The 20,638-nt window shown below is 40.5% G+C and overlaps 1 protein-coding gene across 1 annotated transcript in view; it reads left to right on the top strand.

Annotated features, from left to right (window-relative positions):
• ELOVL5 (ELOVL fatty acid elongase 5) overlaps positions 1-20,638 on the top strand; it is a 121,905-nt gene that overhangs the window by 21,352 nt on the left and 79,915 nt on the right. The window contains 1 exon segment of the mRNA XM_073626672.1: positions 12,009-12,196. Within this exon segment, the coding sequence (XP_073482773.1) occupies positions 12,009-12,196 (188 nt within the window).

The raw sequence follows: 20,638 nt of genomic DNA, 5'->3' as shown, positions 1-20,638 counted from the left end.
AAACTCAATCTCCTATTTGTGATAATAATACACAAAATATATATACTTATATACACTTAGAGTACTGCAATCCTCTGTGACAAAATAATAATCAAATTAATAAACTGAAAGAGTTTAGTGATAAAGTAATTAAATGAATTCCTCCGTGTAAAGGCAATAATCAAAGGAAGCCACCTGAGTGTGGATAGCCTGTGTGTGGATAGTCTGTTCACAGCAGTCCTACTATCAATCAATTCCTCACTCGGAGTCCTGCTGGCGTCTTTCAATTTTCAGTGTTCTTTCAGGGTTTCAGTGTGTAATGGTTCCCACATAAAAACAAGAGAAAAGCACATCACTGCGCAATGCTATTTGTAATGAATTCTCCAAAGGGTAGGTGATTGCACTCACATTTATTGATAAACAACCAGCACATATACAACGATCAGACGCTTATATCGAGTATCTCCTCACTCCGCATCTAGTATGCACAAGCACCATAGATGTCATCGCTAGGCTCCTCCTGACGCTTTGCGTCACATGTCACGTGACTTTTTCAAGGGTCAAAAAAGTGAAAAAGTCATGTGACGCAACGTGTCGGGAGGAGCCTAGTGACGACATCTATGGTGCTTGTGCATACTAGGTGCGGAGTGAGGAGATACTCGATATAAGCGTCTGATGGTTGTATATGTGCTGGTTGTTTATCAATAAATGTGAGTGCAATCACTTACCCTTTGGAGAATTTATCACAAATAGCATTGCGCAATGATGTGCTTTTCTCTTGTTTTTCATGTGAGAACCATTACACACTGAAACCCTGAAAGAACACTGAAAAATGAAAGGAGTCGGCAGGACTCTGAGTGAGGGATTGATTGATAGTAAGACCGCTGTGAACAGACTATCCAGTGGCTTCCTTTGATTATTGCTTTTACACGGAGGAATTAATTTGATTACTTTATCAGTAAACTTTTTCAGTTTAATAATTTGATTATTATTTTGTCACGGAGGATTTCAGCAAGTGTACATAAGTATATTCAACCCCTGGCAAAAATGATGGAATCACCAGTCCCTGAGGATGTTCCTTCAGTTGTTTATTGTTGTAGAAAAAAAACAGATCACAGCCAAAAACTAAAGGCATTTCAAATGGCAACTTTCTGGCTTTAAGAAACACTAAAAGAAATCAAGAAAAATAATTGTGGTGGCCAGTAACAGTTAGATTTATAGAACAAGCACAGGGAATAAATTATGGAATCACTTAATTCTGAGGAAAAAATGATGGAATCATGAAAAACAAACACACAAAATAACACTCCAACACATCACTAGTACTTTGTTGTACCACCTCTGGCTTTTATAACTACTTGCAGTCTCTGAGGCATTGACTTAATGAGTGATAATCAGTACTCTTCATCAATCTGGCTCCAGCCTTCTCTGATTGCTGTTGCCAAATCATCTTTGCAGGTTGGAGCCTTGTCATGGACCATTTTCTTTAACTTCCACCACAGATTTTCAATTGGATTGAGATCCGGACTGTTTGCAGGCCATGACATTGACCTTATGTGTCTTTCCTCAAGGAATTTTTTCAGTTTTTGCTCTATGGCAGGATGCATTATCATCTTGATAAATGATTTCATCATCCCCAAACATCCTTTCAATAGATGGGATAAGAAAAGTGTCCAACATTTCAATGTAAACCTGTGCATTTATTGAAGATTTAATGACAGCCATCTCCCCAGTGCCTTTACCTGACATGCAGCCCCATATCAGAATTGACTGTGGAAATTTGCATGTTTTCTTCAGACAGTCGTCTGCATAAATCTCATTGGAACGGCACCAAACAAAAGTTCCAGCATCATCACCTTGCCCAATGCAGATTCGAGATTCACCACTGAATATGACTTTCATCCAATTATCCACAGTCCATCATTGTCTTTCCTTAGCCCATTGTAACCTTGTTTTTTTGTGTTTAGGTGTTAAGAGATGGCTTTCTTTTAGCTTTTCTGTATGTAAATCCCATTTCCTTTAGGCGGTTTCTTACAGTTCGGTCACAGATGTTGACTCCAGTTTCCTCCCATTTGTTCCTCATTTGTTTTGTTGTACATTTTCTGTTTTCAAGGCATATTGTTTTAAGTTTTGTGTCTTGACGCTTTGATGTCTTCCTTGGTCTACCAGTATGCTTGTCTTTAACCACCTTCCCATGTTGTTTGTATTTGGTCTATGTTTTAGACACAGCCGACTGTGAACAACCAACATCTTGTGCAACACTGCGTGATGATTTACCCTCTTTACCTACATACTAACAAGCAGATTTAATCTGATGCAGGTGTTAGTGTTTGTAATGAAAATTTACAGGATGATTCCATAATTTTTTCCTCAGAATTGAGTGATTCCATAATTTATTCCCTTGTGCTTGTTCTATAAATCTAACTGTTACTGGCCACCACAATTATTTTCTTGATTTCTTTTAGTGTTTCTTAAAGCCAGAAAGTTGCTATTTGAAATGCCTTTAGTTTTTGGCCATGTCTGTGATCTGCTTTTTTTCCACAACAATAAACAACTGCAAGAACATCCTCAGGGACTGGTGATTCCACAATTTTTGCCAGGGGTTGTATATTTTGTGTATTATTACCACTGTATCACAAATAGGAGGTTGAGTTTAGCGCACTGTTGTTTTTCTTTATCACTTTGCAAAGGAAGTTACTCTTTGCAGGGGGATTTGCCCCAGAATTTAGCGAATGAGGTAAAGCTCCACTAACTTCCATCATCCAATCATGTGCAAGTACAAATGCTGTTTTTATTTACCTTGCACATGATTGGGTATTCTTTGCACAGTAAAACTTCACCATATTCAATTCCATTGCAATTTGCACAACCTACAGTATGTGCCTTTAGTAACTCAACCCCAGTGAGTAGTCTTATGATAGCAATGCTGGGCTAGAGCTTTATGTTGCTGATGCAAAGGTAGATATTTTACAGACAGGACCCTTTGCTGACTTATTCTTCAGGAAGAAGTACTTTTTAGTTTTGTATTTTTTAATACAGTGGATTAAGGCCTGGTTCACACCTTTGCAAGTTGCAGTTTGCATATTCCAGGTGCATTTTTTAATACACGTTTTTGATCCATTGAAATCTATGGAACCAAAAACCGGAAAAAAAGTCCCTGGCCCTTTCCATAAAATGCACAGATGTGAACGTGACCCATAGGAAACCATGTTAAATGGACTGTGGTGTGTTTCTGCAAAACTGAAAATGCACTAAAAAATGCATAGGTGTGAACGAGGCCTAAAGCAACATTAAACCCAAAACAAAAATGTAATATTTTGCAGCTTACTAATTATTAGATGTGGTGGATGCATTCGTTTTCTTTTTTAGTCTTTTTACCCTGTGTTGTTACCTAGTGATCTGGCCAGTAACACACCACCTGTATTAGAGAGACACAACTCTGGAGAAATGAGCCCGGGAGGCACAGTAGCTTTGTCAATCTTGGGTGGGAGGGGGAGTGTTGTATCGGCTAGTATAACTAGTGTACTAGATGTACTAGCAGTGTTAAATACACTAACAAATTGAATCCAAATTGTTCATTGTAACCTCCTCCTGCTAGTGTTAAATAATTTGTCTCATCTCTGTAACTGATACATTCCGCTGAAGAGCTTATTCTGTTGAAAAACAACATACTTACTAGCTGGATCATCAAAGGAAAATAGAAAAAAACAAAACGAATGCAGCTATCACATCTAAGTATTGGTAAGCTGCCATAGAATACATGTTTGCCTTTGGGTTTAATACTGCTTTAATACAAAGTACTCTTTAGCTTTAGATTCGTTTATGTTGGCTATTGTAAAGCCTATCATCTGCAGTGTTGATTTATGGGATTGTTTATTGCATTTTGTTTTAGGAAATAATGTGACATTTAAAATCTCGTTCACTTGGTATTCATATTTAAAGTGATCGTTCACCTTAACCACAAAACTGCCTATGCAGATAAGGGGCATCTGTAGATATAAACAAAATGTCTTTTAACGTTTATTTTTGGTCACACAGTTTATGTGCCTTCCCTGCATAATCACACAAACTGCTAAATGATAGGAAGAGTTCTCATAGTGTGCTGATAACAAGTATGTCCCCAGGAGTTGAAGAGATGATCATGCTTTCCACATAGAAACATCTGCTTGAACTTTGTCAGACCAGTGTGCTTTGTTCTGTTCTGCTGGCTGCTGGGAAAATGAAGATCCACAAGCAAAGACCAAGCACGAGTGGCTTAGCAGCAGCAGTGCATAGTATGTGGGATGCTGTCCCAACATTTGATCATTTTCTTTACTTGACAGGGCAATCTGTTTATATAAGTATCAGCAAGCCTAGAGCAGTGTTTTTCAACCTCTTTCAGTCAAGGGACCCTTTAGAATTGCACACAATCCTGGGGCATGCCAGTCTGAGGGTGTCTTCACACCAGGAGTTGCATCTGAGCGCACGTGCTTTTTTTGCGCGTTCCCGCACGTTGCATTTTTTAATGAGCTGCTCTATGTGTGTGGAACACGCAAAAGGGTGCCAACATGATTTTTAAAATTGCGCAGCACCAAAACACATGGTACTACAGTACCATGCGTTTTATTAGGCATAAGCATTCATGCATTTGCTAGATGCGTAGGGGGTCATTAAATTTAATGGCACCCATGCGCATCTGCAAAAGGCAGCATATATTTGTGCAGTATGGGAAAAATCCCCCCTCTGAGCATATCCCCCCCCAAATCTTACCAACACCCCCCCCCCCCAAAGCCAGGAGGGGGTGTGGGTTGTGCTTTCTATAACCCCCAACCTCCCCCTAGCTCCTCACCTTCCTGTACATTCACGTCTGAGCGATCCTCTGGTAACCCCTGTGCTACAGGAGGAAGAGAGCACTCTTAACTCTTGTGTACAGAGGAGGCAGACGCTCAGCCCGTACCTTCCCCACATTCTGCTCCTCTCTGTATTCTTGCCGGCAAGTCCATAGCAACGGATGATGTAATCGATTGGTAGGATGCGGTCGGGCAGCCAGCTTAGCTCCCTGTTTTGCCAGCGTGAGTACAGAGGAGGGGCAGAGCGTGGGGGGAGGTGTGGGCACAGATCTCTGCCTCCTGTATACAAGAGTTAAAAGTACTCTCTCACTCCTGTAGCACTGGAGCTAACAGGATCGCTCAGATCGGGCTGTTGCCACGGCACCCCTGATTACTCCTCAGGACACCCTGGTTGAGAAACACTGGCTTAGAGTGGTGGGTTATGTTAGATGCATCCAAATAAAACCCCTGAGGCTCCATTCACACTTGAGAGTTAAAAGATTCAACAAACAAAATCCTGCGTAATTAAATGGTGGCCATTCACATATGAGCGCCCAGGTACCTGTAACTTGATGCCTGGCTCTCTAAGTTACAAGAACTACTTTTGAGACATATTTGAGCTTTTTTGCCCCCATAGACTTCAGTGAGAATGCCTGTAAAGACTCAAATCAATAATTTTCTTCAGTCGTATTCAGGCTCTTTTCAGACCTGTAAGTGGACTTCTCCTAGTGCTTTAAATTGGAAATGGGCTAAAACAAAAATATCTGAAGCTTGAATACAAAACATTTGAAATACACTTCTAAAATGCTCATATACATGCACAAAATGCTCAAGTAAAAGCACTTGAAAATTGTTCTGCTCAGATGTAAATGCATCCTTAGTCCTATAAGTAGAAATTTGTGTTTGTCTTGAATATAATGATATTAAAAGTAGGTTTCATCATACACCAGTACCTACCAATGCTGAAAGTAAAAAATAGGTCTCCAGTCTGATGATTTGCTGAAATTACCAGTTAGCCAATGCACCCTGTGCCTCAGAATTCTTCATGAAGTTCTTATCAAAGCTATTCAGCTGTGACCAGGGCATCCAAAATGTCTTTTGGGTGTTCCTTTTATTTTCAAGTATATGACCGGATCTCACAGCCCAAGAGGTTCAGCACCACTTGTATACTTTCAGATCTCACAGGAACTATTCCAGAATGACCCTACAAATGTAGTCTTTTACAACCAGGTTTTCCATCCCACATTTTTCAAAGCAGATAATGATCCAACGGGAGGGACTGTTTGTTCTTGTGTCTAGTAAGATTATTGATAAGTTAGGTCTTATAATATAGACAATATGTAGTGACAATTTGGTATACATTGACAAAAAAAAGCACCCAGAGAAGCCTGCTGTCTTACATTATGTTAGGAAACACAGGGGTGCCCACTTTTCTGTGTTCTTTTGGTCTCTCTATTGTGTTGTTGCGCATATTACTTGGTAAAATAAAGGCCGTCCTTGGTGATATAATGGCATTCAGTATCTTATTCAATGAGCCAAGATACCTGCATTCAGATTTACAGGTGATTTGTGAAATTGGGACTTCCAATAATCTGTAAATTTGCTAATTAGATTTGATCAGAAGCAGATACAGTTATTGAGGCTTAAGCCTGGTACACATAGGCAGTTTTTTTTTCCGTTCAACCCAGCAGGCTGAACGAAAAAAAACAACTTGCAAACTATGCAATGTTAGAACAGTGATCTCCCCACTGAGCTAGTGTGTTTTGACAAGGGAGCTGCCCCCCCCTCCAGAACACACCAGTCAACGCTCACAGCCATTGGCTGCGAGTGCTGATTGGGTCCCAATCGGTAGCTGTTTTTCCAGTATACCCATTCGACAGAGGCCGAACAGGCTGCTGTACAAACGGGCCGAATGTCAGCCAGTTTCTGTTAAACCGCCCGATATTCAGCCCCTTTGTATCTGCCATTAGGAGCCTCTTCAATGTATAAGTTCCCCTTAACTAAAAAACACACTATGCTGTCCCATATGGGTATAGCAGCATAGTGTGCTAAACTTGCCTACCAGTCAGGGCTCCCTTTTAATTAAAACAATGTATACCAAAACTGCATTAAAACAGCCTTATTAAAATCTTCTACAGCCTGTGATGGCTCTGTCCTATGTTATTGGAGTAACAGAGCAGCTGTTGGGACCATTAGTGCCATGGGAGGGAGTGTTGTCCTGTTCTTTCAGGCTGCAGTGTATCACCTCTCCTGATGCCGAAGATGACAGTGGCTGTGACATAAAGGCTTCTTTTAAAGGAGAAGTAAGGCTTCAAAGCTCTTTTGGCCCTAGTTCTTCTGTGGGTTACAGTTGTGCACTTAGTTCTGCTCTCCTGTAACCTGTTTTCAGCCGACAGCGGCTAAAGTCCGCTGTCAGCTGACGTCACTCAGCCAGTCCAGACTCTGGATTAGTCCCAACTTTAATGTGGGGATCCACCCAGATCCCTGGGCTAGCAGCATGCTGCTGAGAGTCGGAGCCGGCCGCTCCCACCCACTGCACAGCCCAGACCTCCAGTGACCGCTTGGGGGGAGAAGAGAAAGCGGTTGACTGACAGTCATGGCTCTCTGCTAAAAGCGGAGGGGGAGAACTAAGCGATCAGTAATGACAAGGGAAAATTTTGGCGGGATTTTTGAGGGTGCCGGCAAAAAAGCAGAAGTAATTTCAATACTCCACAATATGTATAAAAAAATAACAAGGTTTTTATTGCTACATACAAGATATAGTTAAAAAGTTTTTGGGTATAAGTTATATGCACATGTCCAAAGAAACATCTAGAATTCAAAGCAGATGACAAAATTTAATCAATCTGCAATAGCATTGGAGTGATTGTCCGGACATGTTTCGCCACTCTGAGCTCATCAGGGGATGTTTTAAAGACAATTAGATTTAACACTGCATAGAACAAAACAAAATTAAAAACATTACATTGACTTTGAATACAATACAAAAAATATAATAGGAAATAAAAATAATAATGGTACGGTAGTGTAGGCTGTCGAATACCATGTGCATCACCAATCTCTCACCCATATGAATATCTTTTGCCTGTGACTCAATGTCAAGTCAAGAAAAACCATCACTGGGTAGTGCACATAAGAAGATGCCAAATAGGGCCCGAAAAATTTGTTCGTCTGGAATCTAGCCAACAGAATAGTGCAGGAATTAATAAATTAGAATATCCTAAGTGGAAAAAATGTTTTAAATAAATCTACTATAAAAAATAGTTTAAGTGAAAGGGAGTGGGGGAAGGGGGCGGAGAGAGGACTAGGAAAAGGGAAAAAAAGGAAGGGATAGGAAATGACAATTAGGGAAGGTAGGGGAAAAGGGAGGGGGAAAGAAAGGATGGGGGGGGGTAAGATTGGAAAGGGGGGGGGGGTTGAAAAGGTGAGTGTGCTGGGTGGAGAGATGAACTGGAGGGGTTGTGAGTAATAAAATAGTGTGGATAGTGATAAAATAGTGTGGATAGTGATAGATAAGATGGTTAGCATCTGGGAAACGGATGGAAACCATGGGCAAAAGTGATTACTAAAAATGTGCTAATATAAAGTGATAGTATATGCCGGGGGAGAACGTGGCTTACTTACATCGATAAGGATGTTGGTGCCATTTCCTTATCATTGTCACCTACCCATATTGCTACTTCCTATTGAGCGATCAGTGATGTTTGATCACTTGGTTCTCAGTCATAGAGGTGGTGGGGGACAGATGCAGCATCTAACCGATGCTGCATTCACCTAGGTAAGTATAATTGTTTTTTTTTTTTTTTTTTCAATTCCCGAACTTCTCTTTTAAAACAATTTTGGCCTACGTTATATTCATTGAACAAAAAGGCAGTCCTGGCTGGAAAACAGGTTTAGCATATTATGCTGCTATACCTATATGGGGTGCTTTTGGTAAAGATACACACATGTTAAAGGAAACCTACCTTGAAAGAAATACAGAGGCTGTCATTGATGACCTCCTTCTGGAAATGCTAATTTCCGGAAGCACATGCTGATTTCTGACTCTTTCCAAGCACGTAGCAAGAGAAATAGCCAGTATTGGTGTCCTCTGTATTTCTCTCAGCCCAGGTTTCTTTTATAGGATTATTGTGTTTGAATGTGTTCACAGAGGATTGGGCTGAGATTGATAAATGGCAGAATTCTGCAAATGATTTAGACAAACGCATGATACATAGTCAAATAGGTATGTTTTATTATTTAATTATTATTATTTTTTTTTTTTTGTACACCGGAAACCCAAACAAAGATTTGCATGTATGCGCTGCCAAGAGCTGAGCTAATGTCTGGACCCGGGTGACATTAGGATGTCTCTTGAACTTTCCTCAAGTCATAAAATCATTTAATTAAAAAAAATAATAATTACAAAAGATGTGGGTAAAGAGTGCCTCACTTTTGTCACATCATTCCAGTTTGTGAATACATATATATGTGTATACATAATTTTGTCTTACATTAGATTTTTATACCTATTCCTAAGTGAACTTTTTTTTTTTTAATGTTTTTGTGCTGCTGTAGTACGTTTAGCTTTGGGATTCTTGGGTCCTGGACAATGGGTGAGCAACTTGTATGTGTAGTTTTCACTGCTCAATTGAAGGGTATTTTTAATTTTTCTTCCCAGAATTGGACTTGAAATCTGTTGTGAAATGATATGTAGGCTTCCATTTCTGATCTCCTACAGCTAGTTGCCTTGCTGTTGTGGTGATCCTCTGGACATCAGAGACTGCCATACAACTAGCATGTTCAGGAGTGGGTCAGCAATGCCAGCCCATGTACTCCCAAGGCAATCTTCATCTCCAGTTTAGGAATAATATACAGAGATCTTAATTGGATTGCTGGCTGTCCCTTTACCCAAGCTGTTACCAAGCTTTGGTAGGTTTCATCACTTCTTACATATTGTGGAAAGCCAGCTAGAGCCTGCAAGGTGCTTCTTAAAAGAAACAACTAGCAGTCCTATCAAGTTAAGATTCTGTTAACCTCTGTTTATTTCCAGGCTGGAGCTGTAGGATGCTTTAACCTCTTGTGGACCGGCTACTATACATATATTGCTGGGTCGTTCCCCTATTATTCCGGGAGGATGTACTGGTACGTTTTCCGGGAGCTAAGCTCCTGTGATTGTACTGTGATTGGATACAGTGGATCACAGGCAAAAGGTACAGAGCCAATGGAAGTGGCTCTGTACCACATGATCACTGTGGCCAACAAGAAGGTAGCTAGCAGGCATGTGTCACTTTCTGGCCAATGATCAGAAAGCACAGTTTGCTGTCACACACAGATAAGAGAGATAAGAATGCCCCTTGACCACCAGCCAGTACCAGTTCAATCCAGTAGTGCACCAATAATAATAAAATCCACCCCCCACTGTCATTCACCCCACTCCTCCATTTGTCAGCCCCCATACTGTCTCAGATCTGACTTGTATATTTAAGTGATTTTAAAGGTATTAATTACAAAAAAACATACATGTCATGTTTACTGCTCTGTGCAATGTTTTTGCACAAAGCAGCTCCTGTCCTCTTCTTTTTGGGTCCCTCAACTGTGTGAACCAATTAGGAGAGAGAGAGAAACCCAGGAGAGCCGCTGATCTTATGCACATTGCTGGATAGAGATGGGGCTCAAGTATGTATAAGGTGAGCTGGGGGGAGAGCTGCATCCAGAAGATTTATTTATCTTAATGCATAGAATGCATTAGGGTAAAAAAGCCTTCTTCCTTTAGAACCACTTTAACCCCTCTTCATCTTCATTTTCCCATTGGGTAACTAACAAATTTAAGTCTCTCAAGACAGTTTGGTGTAAAAGAATCTTACAGAATTACAAGACTGTGCAGACCAACATGACACAGGGTAGTTTTTCTGCATCAAAAAAAAGGTCTCACTAAGGAATTGGAATTCCAAGGAACTTGGGTGTTTTCTGGTGTACTGCCCTAGTACTCCTGCAGAAGCAAGAGAAGCAGGCAACTTTGAGGGTAAAAAATGCAAAACGAAGAACACAGAGTCCTGAAAGTGATAGTATGGACCGACAAAGCACTGATCTCAACATCAATGAGTCTGTCTGGGATTACCTAAAAAGATAGAAGTAACTGAGACAGCCGAAGTCCACACAAGAACGTTAGTTAGTCAACCTACTGCTGAGTTCACTAAAAAATGGTGTGCATAGGTACCTTGGAGAATTAATGCAGTTTTAAAGGCAAAAGGTAGCCAAACCAAATATTGATTTTATTTAGGATTTTTTCTGTTTATGCATTTTGAGGGTTGTTAATTGATAACTAGAAACTATTCCCCACTTTACATCATTTTTTCCATTGTACTACAATTTTGCACAGTACTATTTTTTTTCTTTTCTTTTATATATTGTTTTTCCAGATATTTTCTGGCAGGTCACGTGACATGCAGGATCATCTTCCTTTTCTGCAGCATTGGGCAGTCCTCAGTGATGCAGAAAATGTTGTCATTCTCTGCATCATTGTACTGTGAGATGTCATGGTGGTTCCACCCCTAAGGGGGGGCAGGTCCATGACACTTGGCACTCACAGGAAATGGGTTGAATGATGCTGTATGTCATTTAACCCAGAGTGCCAATAGCAACCGAGGCAGTGAGTATGTGAGGAACAGTGCCAGAGAAATGGTATTTTGTAACTTTATTGTTTATTTTCACTGGAGCATGGCTACTAAAATTAAAAATAAAATGCACATGCACGAAAAAACACCATGTTTCTAGCCATGTTGTTTTTTTTGTTTTTGTTTTTTTACAGATCTAACCACAAGTTCATTGTTGTCTATGGGGTAATACATACAGTGATCAGTAATGCAGTATGAGTTCAGGGCTGTAAAAAAAAAACCATTTAATGCTTAAGTGCAGTAATTTTCACGCATTTGTGTATACACAAGTATATATGAGCGTATATGCATAATGCGTATATGCATAAATTGCAAGAATGGCAGCTAGAAGAGAGTATCAGTATATTATATCAGAGGCCTATAGTCTATCAACTGACAAGATCAGTTATTGAAAAGTTAACATTATTTTGTTTGTTGGCTAACTGGAACCTTGATATTTTTTCCATACTTGGTTTGTTTGATTTGGAATACTTAAATTATATATATTATTATATATATATTACCATGCTTGAAAATCCTATTTTATGGTGCTTTTTTTAATTTGGTGTTTCTGATTATGTTTCAGACCCGCGGGTGAAAGGATGGTTCATGTTGGATAACTATGTTCCCACCTTTATATGCACTGTCCTGTATTTATTTATAGTATGGATAGGACCAAAGTACATGCAAAACAGGCAGCCCATTTCATGTAGAGGAATTTTACTGGTTTATAACCTTGGACTGACTCTGCTCTCCCTGTATATGTTTTATGAGGTAAGATTTTTAAACATGTATAACTACTGGACAACCATTACTGTGAATTGTATGCTAATTAATGTTATTGAAGTGGACCTTTACTCAAATATCAGTCTTACAAAGATGGAATAAAGAGTAATAAAAGGGCTGAAAAGGGGATCCTTCGTGCATATACGCATTATCAATACCAACACAAGTAGGTCCCTTTCTGGCTGGGTTCACATTAATGCGATGCCAGACATCGCATGTGATTCGCACTGCATTGCTGTGCACATCACATGTGATGTATGTGTGATGCAAATTCAGCCATACAGATTGTATGAGCTCTACTCCAACACTTGGATCTGCTGGAATATGTTTATATTCTCTGATGAAGGAAGCCAGGTCTTTCTTTGGGTGTCCACATCATTGCCTGCATGACGTAGACGCTTCTTATTGGCTGTCCAGCTGTGAGGTTCTCTCAAGATCCGGAATAGAAATCTTAGTGGTGACATCAGTGTGAAGGGACGATCAGGCATTTTATATCTGGCAGAATCCCTGTCATATGGAGCCCATCTTAGGTGGAAGGAGCGCTTGATGTTTGGCATCTGATTGATTCGATTTGTAAAAAGCGCAAGTGACCGCTATATTAGGATGTCCACATCCTACGGTAAGAGGCAGTGTGTGTACCTGTTGGTGGAGGAGCACAAGATTTCTTTTTCACCACTTGGATATCACATCATCTGGATTCCTCTTAATATGAACTTTCTATATGAACTTTCTTTTAAACACCTCCCATTAATTAGCTCTGCACTCTTTTGTATTTACATACAGTTTGTATGGCTGAAATCGCATCACATTCGCACCAAAATGGCACAGGACCCTTTTTTTTGGTCCGCACTGAAATCCGTCCGATTTGGTCCCATGCGATCAGATTCCACAGTTTGCACTGCGTTCTGCGAACAGATTTAACTTGCGTTTGACATCCACAGCAGTTTGCAGAGAACAGTTTGAAATTCCTGCGAGTCAGATGCAATGTGGGAATCCGCACAGGAATCGCATATCGCACCAGTGTGAACCGAGACTCACACAGGCGGACCGATCAGGTCCTCCAGTCAGTTGTTTAAGTGGGACCCGATTGGACCTTTTTTGTCCTCTATAGAATGGCCAGAGTCAACAGTGTCTGTTGACAAACGCAATAAGCAAACGGATGGGGAATCTGTTCCTCATCCATCTGATGTATCGGATTGGATGACAGTTGAATGGAAATGGACTGGCGGTCTGTTTCCGTCCAATCACCTGTAAAGGACAGTGGGCTATGTCCGTGTCCGCTCTGCATAAGCAGGGCGGACACGGATCTGTCATCCTCCTGTTCAGCGGGGATCAGCAGACAGAATTCCCGCAGAACAGGTGGAGTCCGTCTGTCTGAAAGGGGCTTTATTGCCTTGTTTACTAATTTGAGAGAGACTATGGTGTTGATTCACTGAAACTGGAGTGTACAAAATCTGGTGCAGTTATGCATAGTAACCAATCAGCTTCCAGGTTTTTATCAAAGCTTAAATGAACACGTTGAAGTTAGAAACTGATTAGTTACTATGTACAGCTGTACCAGATTTTGCACTCTCCAGTTTTAGTAAATCAATCCCAATATGTAGTCTTTTTAGAAAACCTTTGCGTACATAACTCAGAGCTTTTTTCTGCAGTCAAAGCTAACATAGTCCATAGACACTAGGTTATATTATTTGCAATGACTGCAGCATAAACATGGAAGTTGGTTTCGGCCAGGTTTCTGCACTAATGGTCCTAGCTCAGGGGATCAATGTGATTGAGGAGAATGCATTTTGGACAGTCCTCTTCATTAAGATGGAATGACCTGTGAGTTCTGCCAAGATTGCTTACTGCCCATAGACATACAGTACTATTGTTTCCAAATGCAACAGTCATTTTCCAGATTAGGCATCATTCATCATGTTAATTGACATTTTGCCCTGTGGCTGTTCTTCCTCTGTGGACAGTAGTCCTTTAATGTGTCCCACACCTCTGCTTAAGGGTTCTGTGGCTCTTGTTTAAAGTTGCATTCCATACTTTGGACCCACCTTGTCTGGCATTCTTCAGCGCTCATAGTATCTTTTTAAAAGGGGGTGTAGCCTGAATATTGCCAGCTATTTGAGTGTATCTCATGGCAGCTGTAATAATGAGATAAACTTAATAACGTAATTGCAGTCTGAAGATGGCTGCTGAGTTCCTGTTCTGGTCTATCTTTGCTTTAATCCATATCTCCATAAACTGCAAGCGTTGCTAATTAGAAGCACCTCATCCATTTTTTTGTAATGCACAGCCTAGGTCATAACCTCTGGCCTGTGTGTCAGGGCAATTACATTCTATATTACACTACATAAAATCCCTACAATTGTCCTCTATGCTCAGCACACTTATGCAGCGTACACACGAGCAGACTTTTCGACCGGACTGGTCCGACGCACCGAGTCCGGCGGACAAGCCGATCGTGTGTGGGCTTCATCGGACCTTCAGCGGACTTTTCCAATCGAAAATCTGGTGGACTTTAGATTTGAAACATGCTTCAAATCTTTCCGACGGACTCGAGTCCGGTCGAAAAATCCGCTCGTCTGTATGCTAATCTGACGGACGAAAACCCACGCTAGGGCAGCTATTGGCTACTGGCTATCAACTTCCTTATTTTAGTCCGGTCGTACGTCATCACATACGAATCCGTCGGACTTTGGTGGGATCGTGTGTAGGCAAGTCCGTTCATTCAAAAGTCTGTCGGAAGTCCGTCAAAAGTCTGACGAAAGTCTGCTGGAATGGGCGTCGGACTTTTGTTGCCGAAAAGTCCGTTCGTGTGTACGTGGCCTTAGCCCCCATTCACTTGTCATCTTGCACCTGAAGTCACACTGACATGCAGCTTTGAAATCGTGCGATTTCAAGTGAAGTCACGTGATTTTAAATCCGCATCCAGTGTGACCCTAGACTAAAACGACTGCGTTGGGGTGAATGGACAGTGTTTTAGATGTATATAAAAGACAGTTGTGTGTGCATTTATTGATTGAGGTGGCTAAACAGTACACACATGTGTTATGTATAGATTGAACTTTATTGCCTTAGCAAGTGGTTATCATACATTTTTTTTCCTTTGTGCTTTAGTGAAGCTTTTCACGCCATTTTACTTTATCATAGGGACACTTGTTGAAATTAAACCATACCTCCAGGTGCCAGCGGAATGCATGCACTCCAGACAAACAAATATATGTGGAATTTGTGATTTGGAAACACAGTGTTCTTTGTTGCCAGAATACTGAGGACCACATTACTTAATCTGTTTAGCTGTACAGTGTGTGCTCTCTAATCTACGTCAAAAAGATATCACACTGTTTTACATTTAGCAGTAGAAAAAGCTCTGTGCTTGCAGAGTACAACAGATCTGAAACATAGGCTGTCATTACATTTGTGTAGGAGTCCTTGTATTGTGATGAGCTAGTCTGGATTATGTCATTTTTCCAGTGCCAGATAACTGGCATAACGCTAGTAGGTTTGTTTACATTGAATCCATCAAGACAGGAATTATATGGAAACTGCTGATGTGGTCTTCTTTTAAAATGTGCATGAGCCTTGGTTGTCATGTTTGTTCATTCTTTGCTGCTTGGTCACTTACCTGGAACAAGCGTTTGTATGTCTGGTGTTTAACATTTAAATTGCATGCACTTGTTTCAATCAAGTACGTTATCCAGTAGTGAGGGAATAAAAAGGATAACAGCCATGTAGCTTGAACCTTCAATCCTGCTATCCTGCCATACTGCTTTTAATAAAGCAGTACAAAAAATAGCTGTTTATAAATGTTACTTTACTATTGGTATATGTTGGGAGATGATTTCTGGTTGGTAGTTGGTGTTATTGCACTGGGGACTGCACTCCTAGCTCTTAAACATATAACAATCTATTTCAATAGTTGAATCCAATGTATAATGTCATCTTTTCATATCTGATTTTATACAAGCATCATTTTGCTGGCTTTCCTGATGTTTTAAACTTAAAGTCTCGTTTTATTTTCTATAAAAATAACAAACATGTTATACTTACCTGCTCTGTGCAGTGGATTTGCACAGAGCAGACTAGATCCTTCTCTTCTCGGGTCCCTCCTCAGGGCTCCTAGCCCCTCCCTCCTGCTGAGTGCCCCCACAGCAAGCAGCTTGCTATGGGGGCACTCAAGCTGAGCTGCAGCTCCGTGTGTCCATTCAGACAGGGAGCTGTGGTTTGGCCCTGCCCCCCTCTCCTGATTGGCTAACTGACTTTGACAGCAGCAGGAGCCAGTGGTGCCACTGCTGTGTCTCAGCCAATCAGGAGGGAGTGTCCCGAACGGCCGAGACACTCGTGGACACCGCTGGACAGAGATGGGGTTCAGGTAAGTATTAGGGTGGCTGCTGCACAAAGATGGTTTTTTATCTTTATGCTTAGAATGCATTAAGATAAAAAAAAACTGCCTTTACAACCCCTTTTAAGCAGATCTTGCATAAAAATGCAAGGACCACTTAACAAACCCCCCTATCCTAATATATATATAGTTAAAAATACAGTAAAACCTTGGATTACAAGCATTATTCTTTCCGGAAACGTGCTTGTAATCCAAAGCACTTGTATATTAAAGCAAATTTCCCCATTAAAATAATGGAAACACGGATGATTTGTTCCACAACCAATTAATGTAAAAATGATTACAGCAATACAAAATACAGTATAAAGTGTACTGTAAAAATAAAACAAATTAACCTGCACCTCAGGAGCTACAGCGTATAAAAGAGAAGAGAGGCGGTTCACACTGCCGTGACCTGAAAGTTGGCCCGACTTTGTAAGACAACTTCGAGGCAACTTCAGGGAATGCCTTGGTAATCTTCAGGTAATGTCGAAACCAAATCACATCAATTAAGATAAGGATCCAACTTGGAGGCAACTTCCATTAAAGTCTATGGGCACAAGTCGGATAGAAGTCGCCTTGAAGTAGTACTAATAGTGCTAATTAAGACATCTCTCATTGACTAAAATGGGATTTCACTTCACACGACTTGGAGTCTCACAAGTTGGATCCCAAGTCGCAGCAGTATGAACCGAGTCTTATACTCAGTTGTGACGCTACTCGTATTGCAAGACATTGCTCGTTTATCAAGTTAATATTTATGAAAAAATTTTGCTTGTCTTGTAAAACACTCGCAGACCAAGTTACTCACAATCCAAGGTTTTACTGTAATCACCTTGGACCTCACTTCCTAGTGGCACTGATGATGGCATGGTGCCTCAGTGCTCCTAGGTGCTCAAGATCCCATGAGAATGCACTCCTGCACATTGCTGTGATAAGTTACTGCTCTGGCTAAATTTACTGTGTGAGTGAATCTGCACTTTAGATATTGAGTCTTCTAAGTAAAAGGTTGTACATCAAAGAAGAAAAAAAAAAAAGAAAGAAAAGGATCCTGAAGGGCCACCTACTGGCTTACAAGGAGAATGCAAAAATATGAATATAAAGTTTTTCATCTTTACATGACTAAAAATATATATATATATATATATATATATATATATATATATATATATATATATATATATATATATATATATATATATTAGCATAATAAATACATTATGTACAAGAGCTCTATACAGTCCTTTTTAACTGACATTAACCTGTTTCATAATGTGTGTTCTCATTCACCAACTGAATACAACTGCAACCAATATACCCTAGTGTTGGTTATTGTCAGGGCCTAGCGAAAGTGGTTATGCCACCCCCTCTATCATGTGACAGTGCTTGGTCCTAGTGTAACAAAAGATGTGTATGACCTCACTTGGATGCAAGCTGCCTTTGTTATACAATATAATAAAATGAAACAAGCTGAAGCAGTGGAACATGGACAGCTCACACGTTTCATGTTTACTAGCACCATGGAGCATAGATAGATACACTGTGGGGTTGATTTACTAAATGCAAATCCACTCTGCTCTACAAGTGCACTTGGAAGTGCAGTCGCTGTAGATCTGAGGGGAAGATCTGAAATGAGGGGAAGCTCTGCTGATTTTATCATTGCACAATCTGGTGCAGCTCTACATAGAAACCAATCAGCTTCCAGGTTTTTGATGCCAAAGCTTAAGTTAGAAGCCGACTGGCTACTACGCACAAATGTACCAGATTCTGAGTGCTCCAGTTTTAGTAAATCTCCCCCAGTGTTTCTAACACGCATGCAGTAATGGACTGGACACTTCTATTTAGCATTACACTAATGTAAAGCCCCGTCACACTTGTGCCCTGCAGTATCATGCGGTAAAACATGCGTGTTACCGCAGTGCACATACCGTGGTGTGGTGCATCCCAATGCACTAATACAGTAGCGAGCAAAGTATTTATATTGCAGTGCACCACACTGCACATACCATGTGGTATATGGTGAAAAACAAAACAGGATCATTAATGTCTTTTACTGCATTGGGGTACATTGGCTGTGTAATCAAGACAACCCAGTGCAAAAGTGTGAATCTACCCTAAAATATTTAATGAACCTCTAACATGAGTTGGAATATGTAATGTGTTGTTGGGGAACAATAGTGAGCACATTTTTAATGTGTGGCAATTTTTTTTTTATTAAATCAAAAAATGTTGTTATTGGTAAAAAAAAAAAAAAAAAAAGTCACCAACATAACACTTACGCCTGGTAAGTGTTATGTCTAAGTCTAGTAAATGGGTTAAAAAACTGAAACATGAGAATTTTACAAGCTGTGTTTGCTTTTTCTCTGCTAATAAAAATAATGCTATCTCTAGTCTTTCTGCAAACATGCACCAAGTGCAAAATTACCAAAACGTATTGAAGACAGAGATCCAGCATGATAGCCAGGCCATCTGCATTTCCAGAAGGAAGTGTGTAGAGACAGCCTGTGTGTTTTTATCTTATCTCTATTCCTTTAAAGAGAACTTGTGAGACAAGTATATGGAACTTGCCTTAAAGTGATTGTAAAATCCCATTTTTTTCCTCTATAAAAATAACAAACATGTTATACTTACCTGCTCTGTTGCAGTGGATTTGCACAGAGCAGTCTGGATCCTCCTCTTCTCAGGTCCCTCTTCTCTGATCCTGGCCCCTCCCTCCTGTTCAGTGCCCTACAGCAAGCAGCTTGCTATGGGGGCACCCGAGCTGAGTCACAGCTCCCTGTGTCCATTCAGACATGGAACCCTGGCCCGGCTCCTCCCCTCTCTCCCCTGATTGGCTAGCTGACTTTGCCTCAGCCAACCAGGAAGGAGAATCTCGGACAGCTGAGACATTCGTGGACATCGCTGGACAGGACCTCAGGTAAGTGGGGGGGGGGGGGGCTGCACACAGAAGGCTTTTTATCTTAATGCATAGAACGCATTAAAGTAAAAAATCTTTCTGCCTTTACAACCACTTTAAAGTGGAACTTTACCCATAACAACTTGATAAAAATAATGTTCTTTAGCAAGGAGCATACATTCCACATATTTATGCTACCAAAATGAGTGTATGCTGTTTCTTCTTGCTTAAAGGCTGCCATTTTGATGAAGCCCAGAGCTTATGAACAGCAATAAATCTTTAGGCTGTCAGCAGGTCGGCCTCTACAAATTCAGCACAATACCTAAAAATAGAGAGCAACTAAGCATGTGCAGAGCAGGGTGAAACAGTGTATTACTGTTTTTTTTTCAACAGTATAGACACTTATTTTCAATGATTTACATGCTATACCTGCAGAAGGGGCCAGCCTGAAGGGATCTAGCAGGACTTAATTTTCTGACTAAAGTGGCACTTTAAGAAGGGCAGAGGGTTGGGCTTTCTTCCTGATCCTGTCTGTCTGTCTCTGGCCAAGAATGAGACAAGTGAAGCCTGACAATTTTTAACTGCCAGTTTCCACGCCTATTTCAGGTCAGTGATTTGCTAGGTATTGATGACAGCTTGCACCTGCACATTTTAGCAATGATAGCTTTCTTTCAGTAAAGATTTCCTTTGAAAACCTTTCTTAAAAAAGAGAGCTCGCTAATAATAGCAGGGATGCACCATTATCAGCTGCTGAAAATTATCATCCAAAAGTAGGGTTATCGATGTATTGCCGATAGAAAAAGTGCGTCCCATTGACTTCAATGCAAAATCGCGTCCCATTGACATCAGTGCAAAAATGCCAGCCACATTGATTACATTGAAATTAAAAAAAAAAACAAAAACAAAAAAACTGTCCATTTAAGTTTTGGTTTTCGGTCAAGTGCATGCAGAATTTTCATTTTGCTGCACCTCTAATTCCCTGTGGTTTTATTGGCACACACAGGGAAGACTTGGTCACACGCATTCAGGTTTGTTGGATTTTTTTTTTGCCTGACAATCTGTCCTGCTTAAGCAAATGTGACCAGAGACAACCCAGGAAAGTAAGTAATAGCGAGACCACAGCTGGAAAGATGATCCTCCAAGGGTCTGATCATTTATT

Source organism: Aquarana catesbeiana, linkage group LG04 (assembly GCF_042186555.1).
Source record: "Aquarana catesbeiana isolate 2022-GZ linkage group LG04, ASM4218655v1, whole genome shotgun sequence".
NCBI classification, from domain to species: domain Eukaryota; kingdom Metazoa; phylum Chordata; class Amphibia; order Anura; family Ranidae; genus Aquarana; species Aquarana catesbeiana.
Note: the sequence above shows the minus strand (reverse complement) of the source record. Positions and strands in the feature narration are given on the sequence as shown.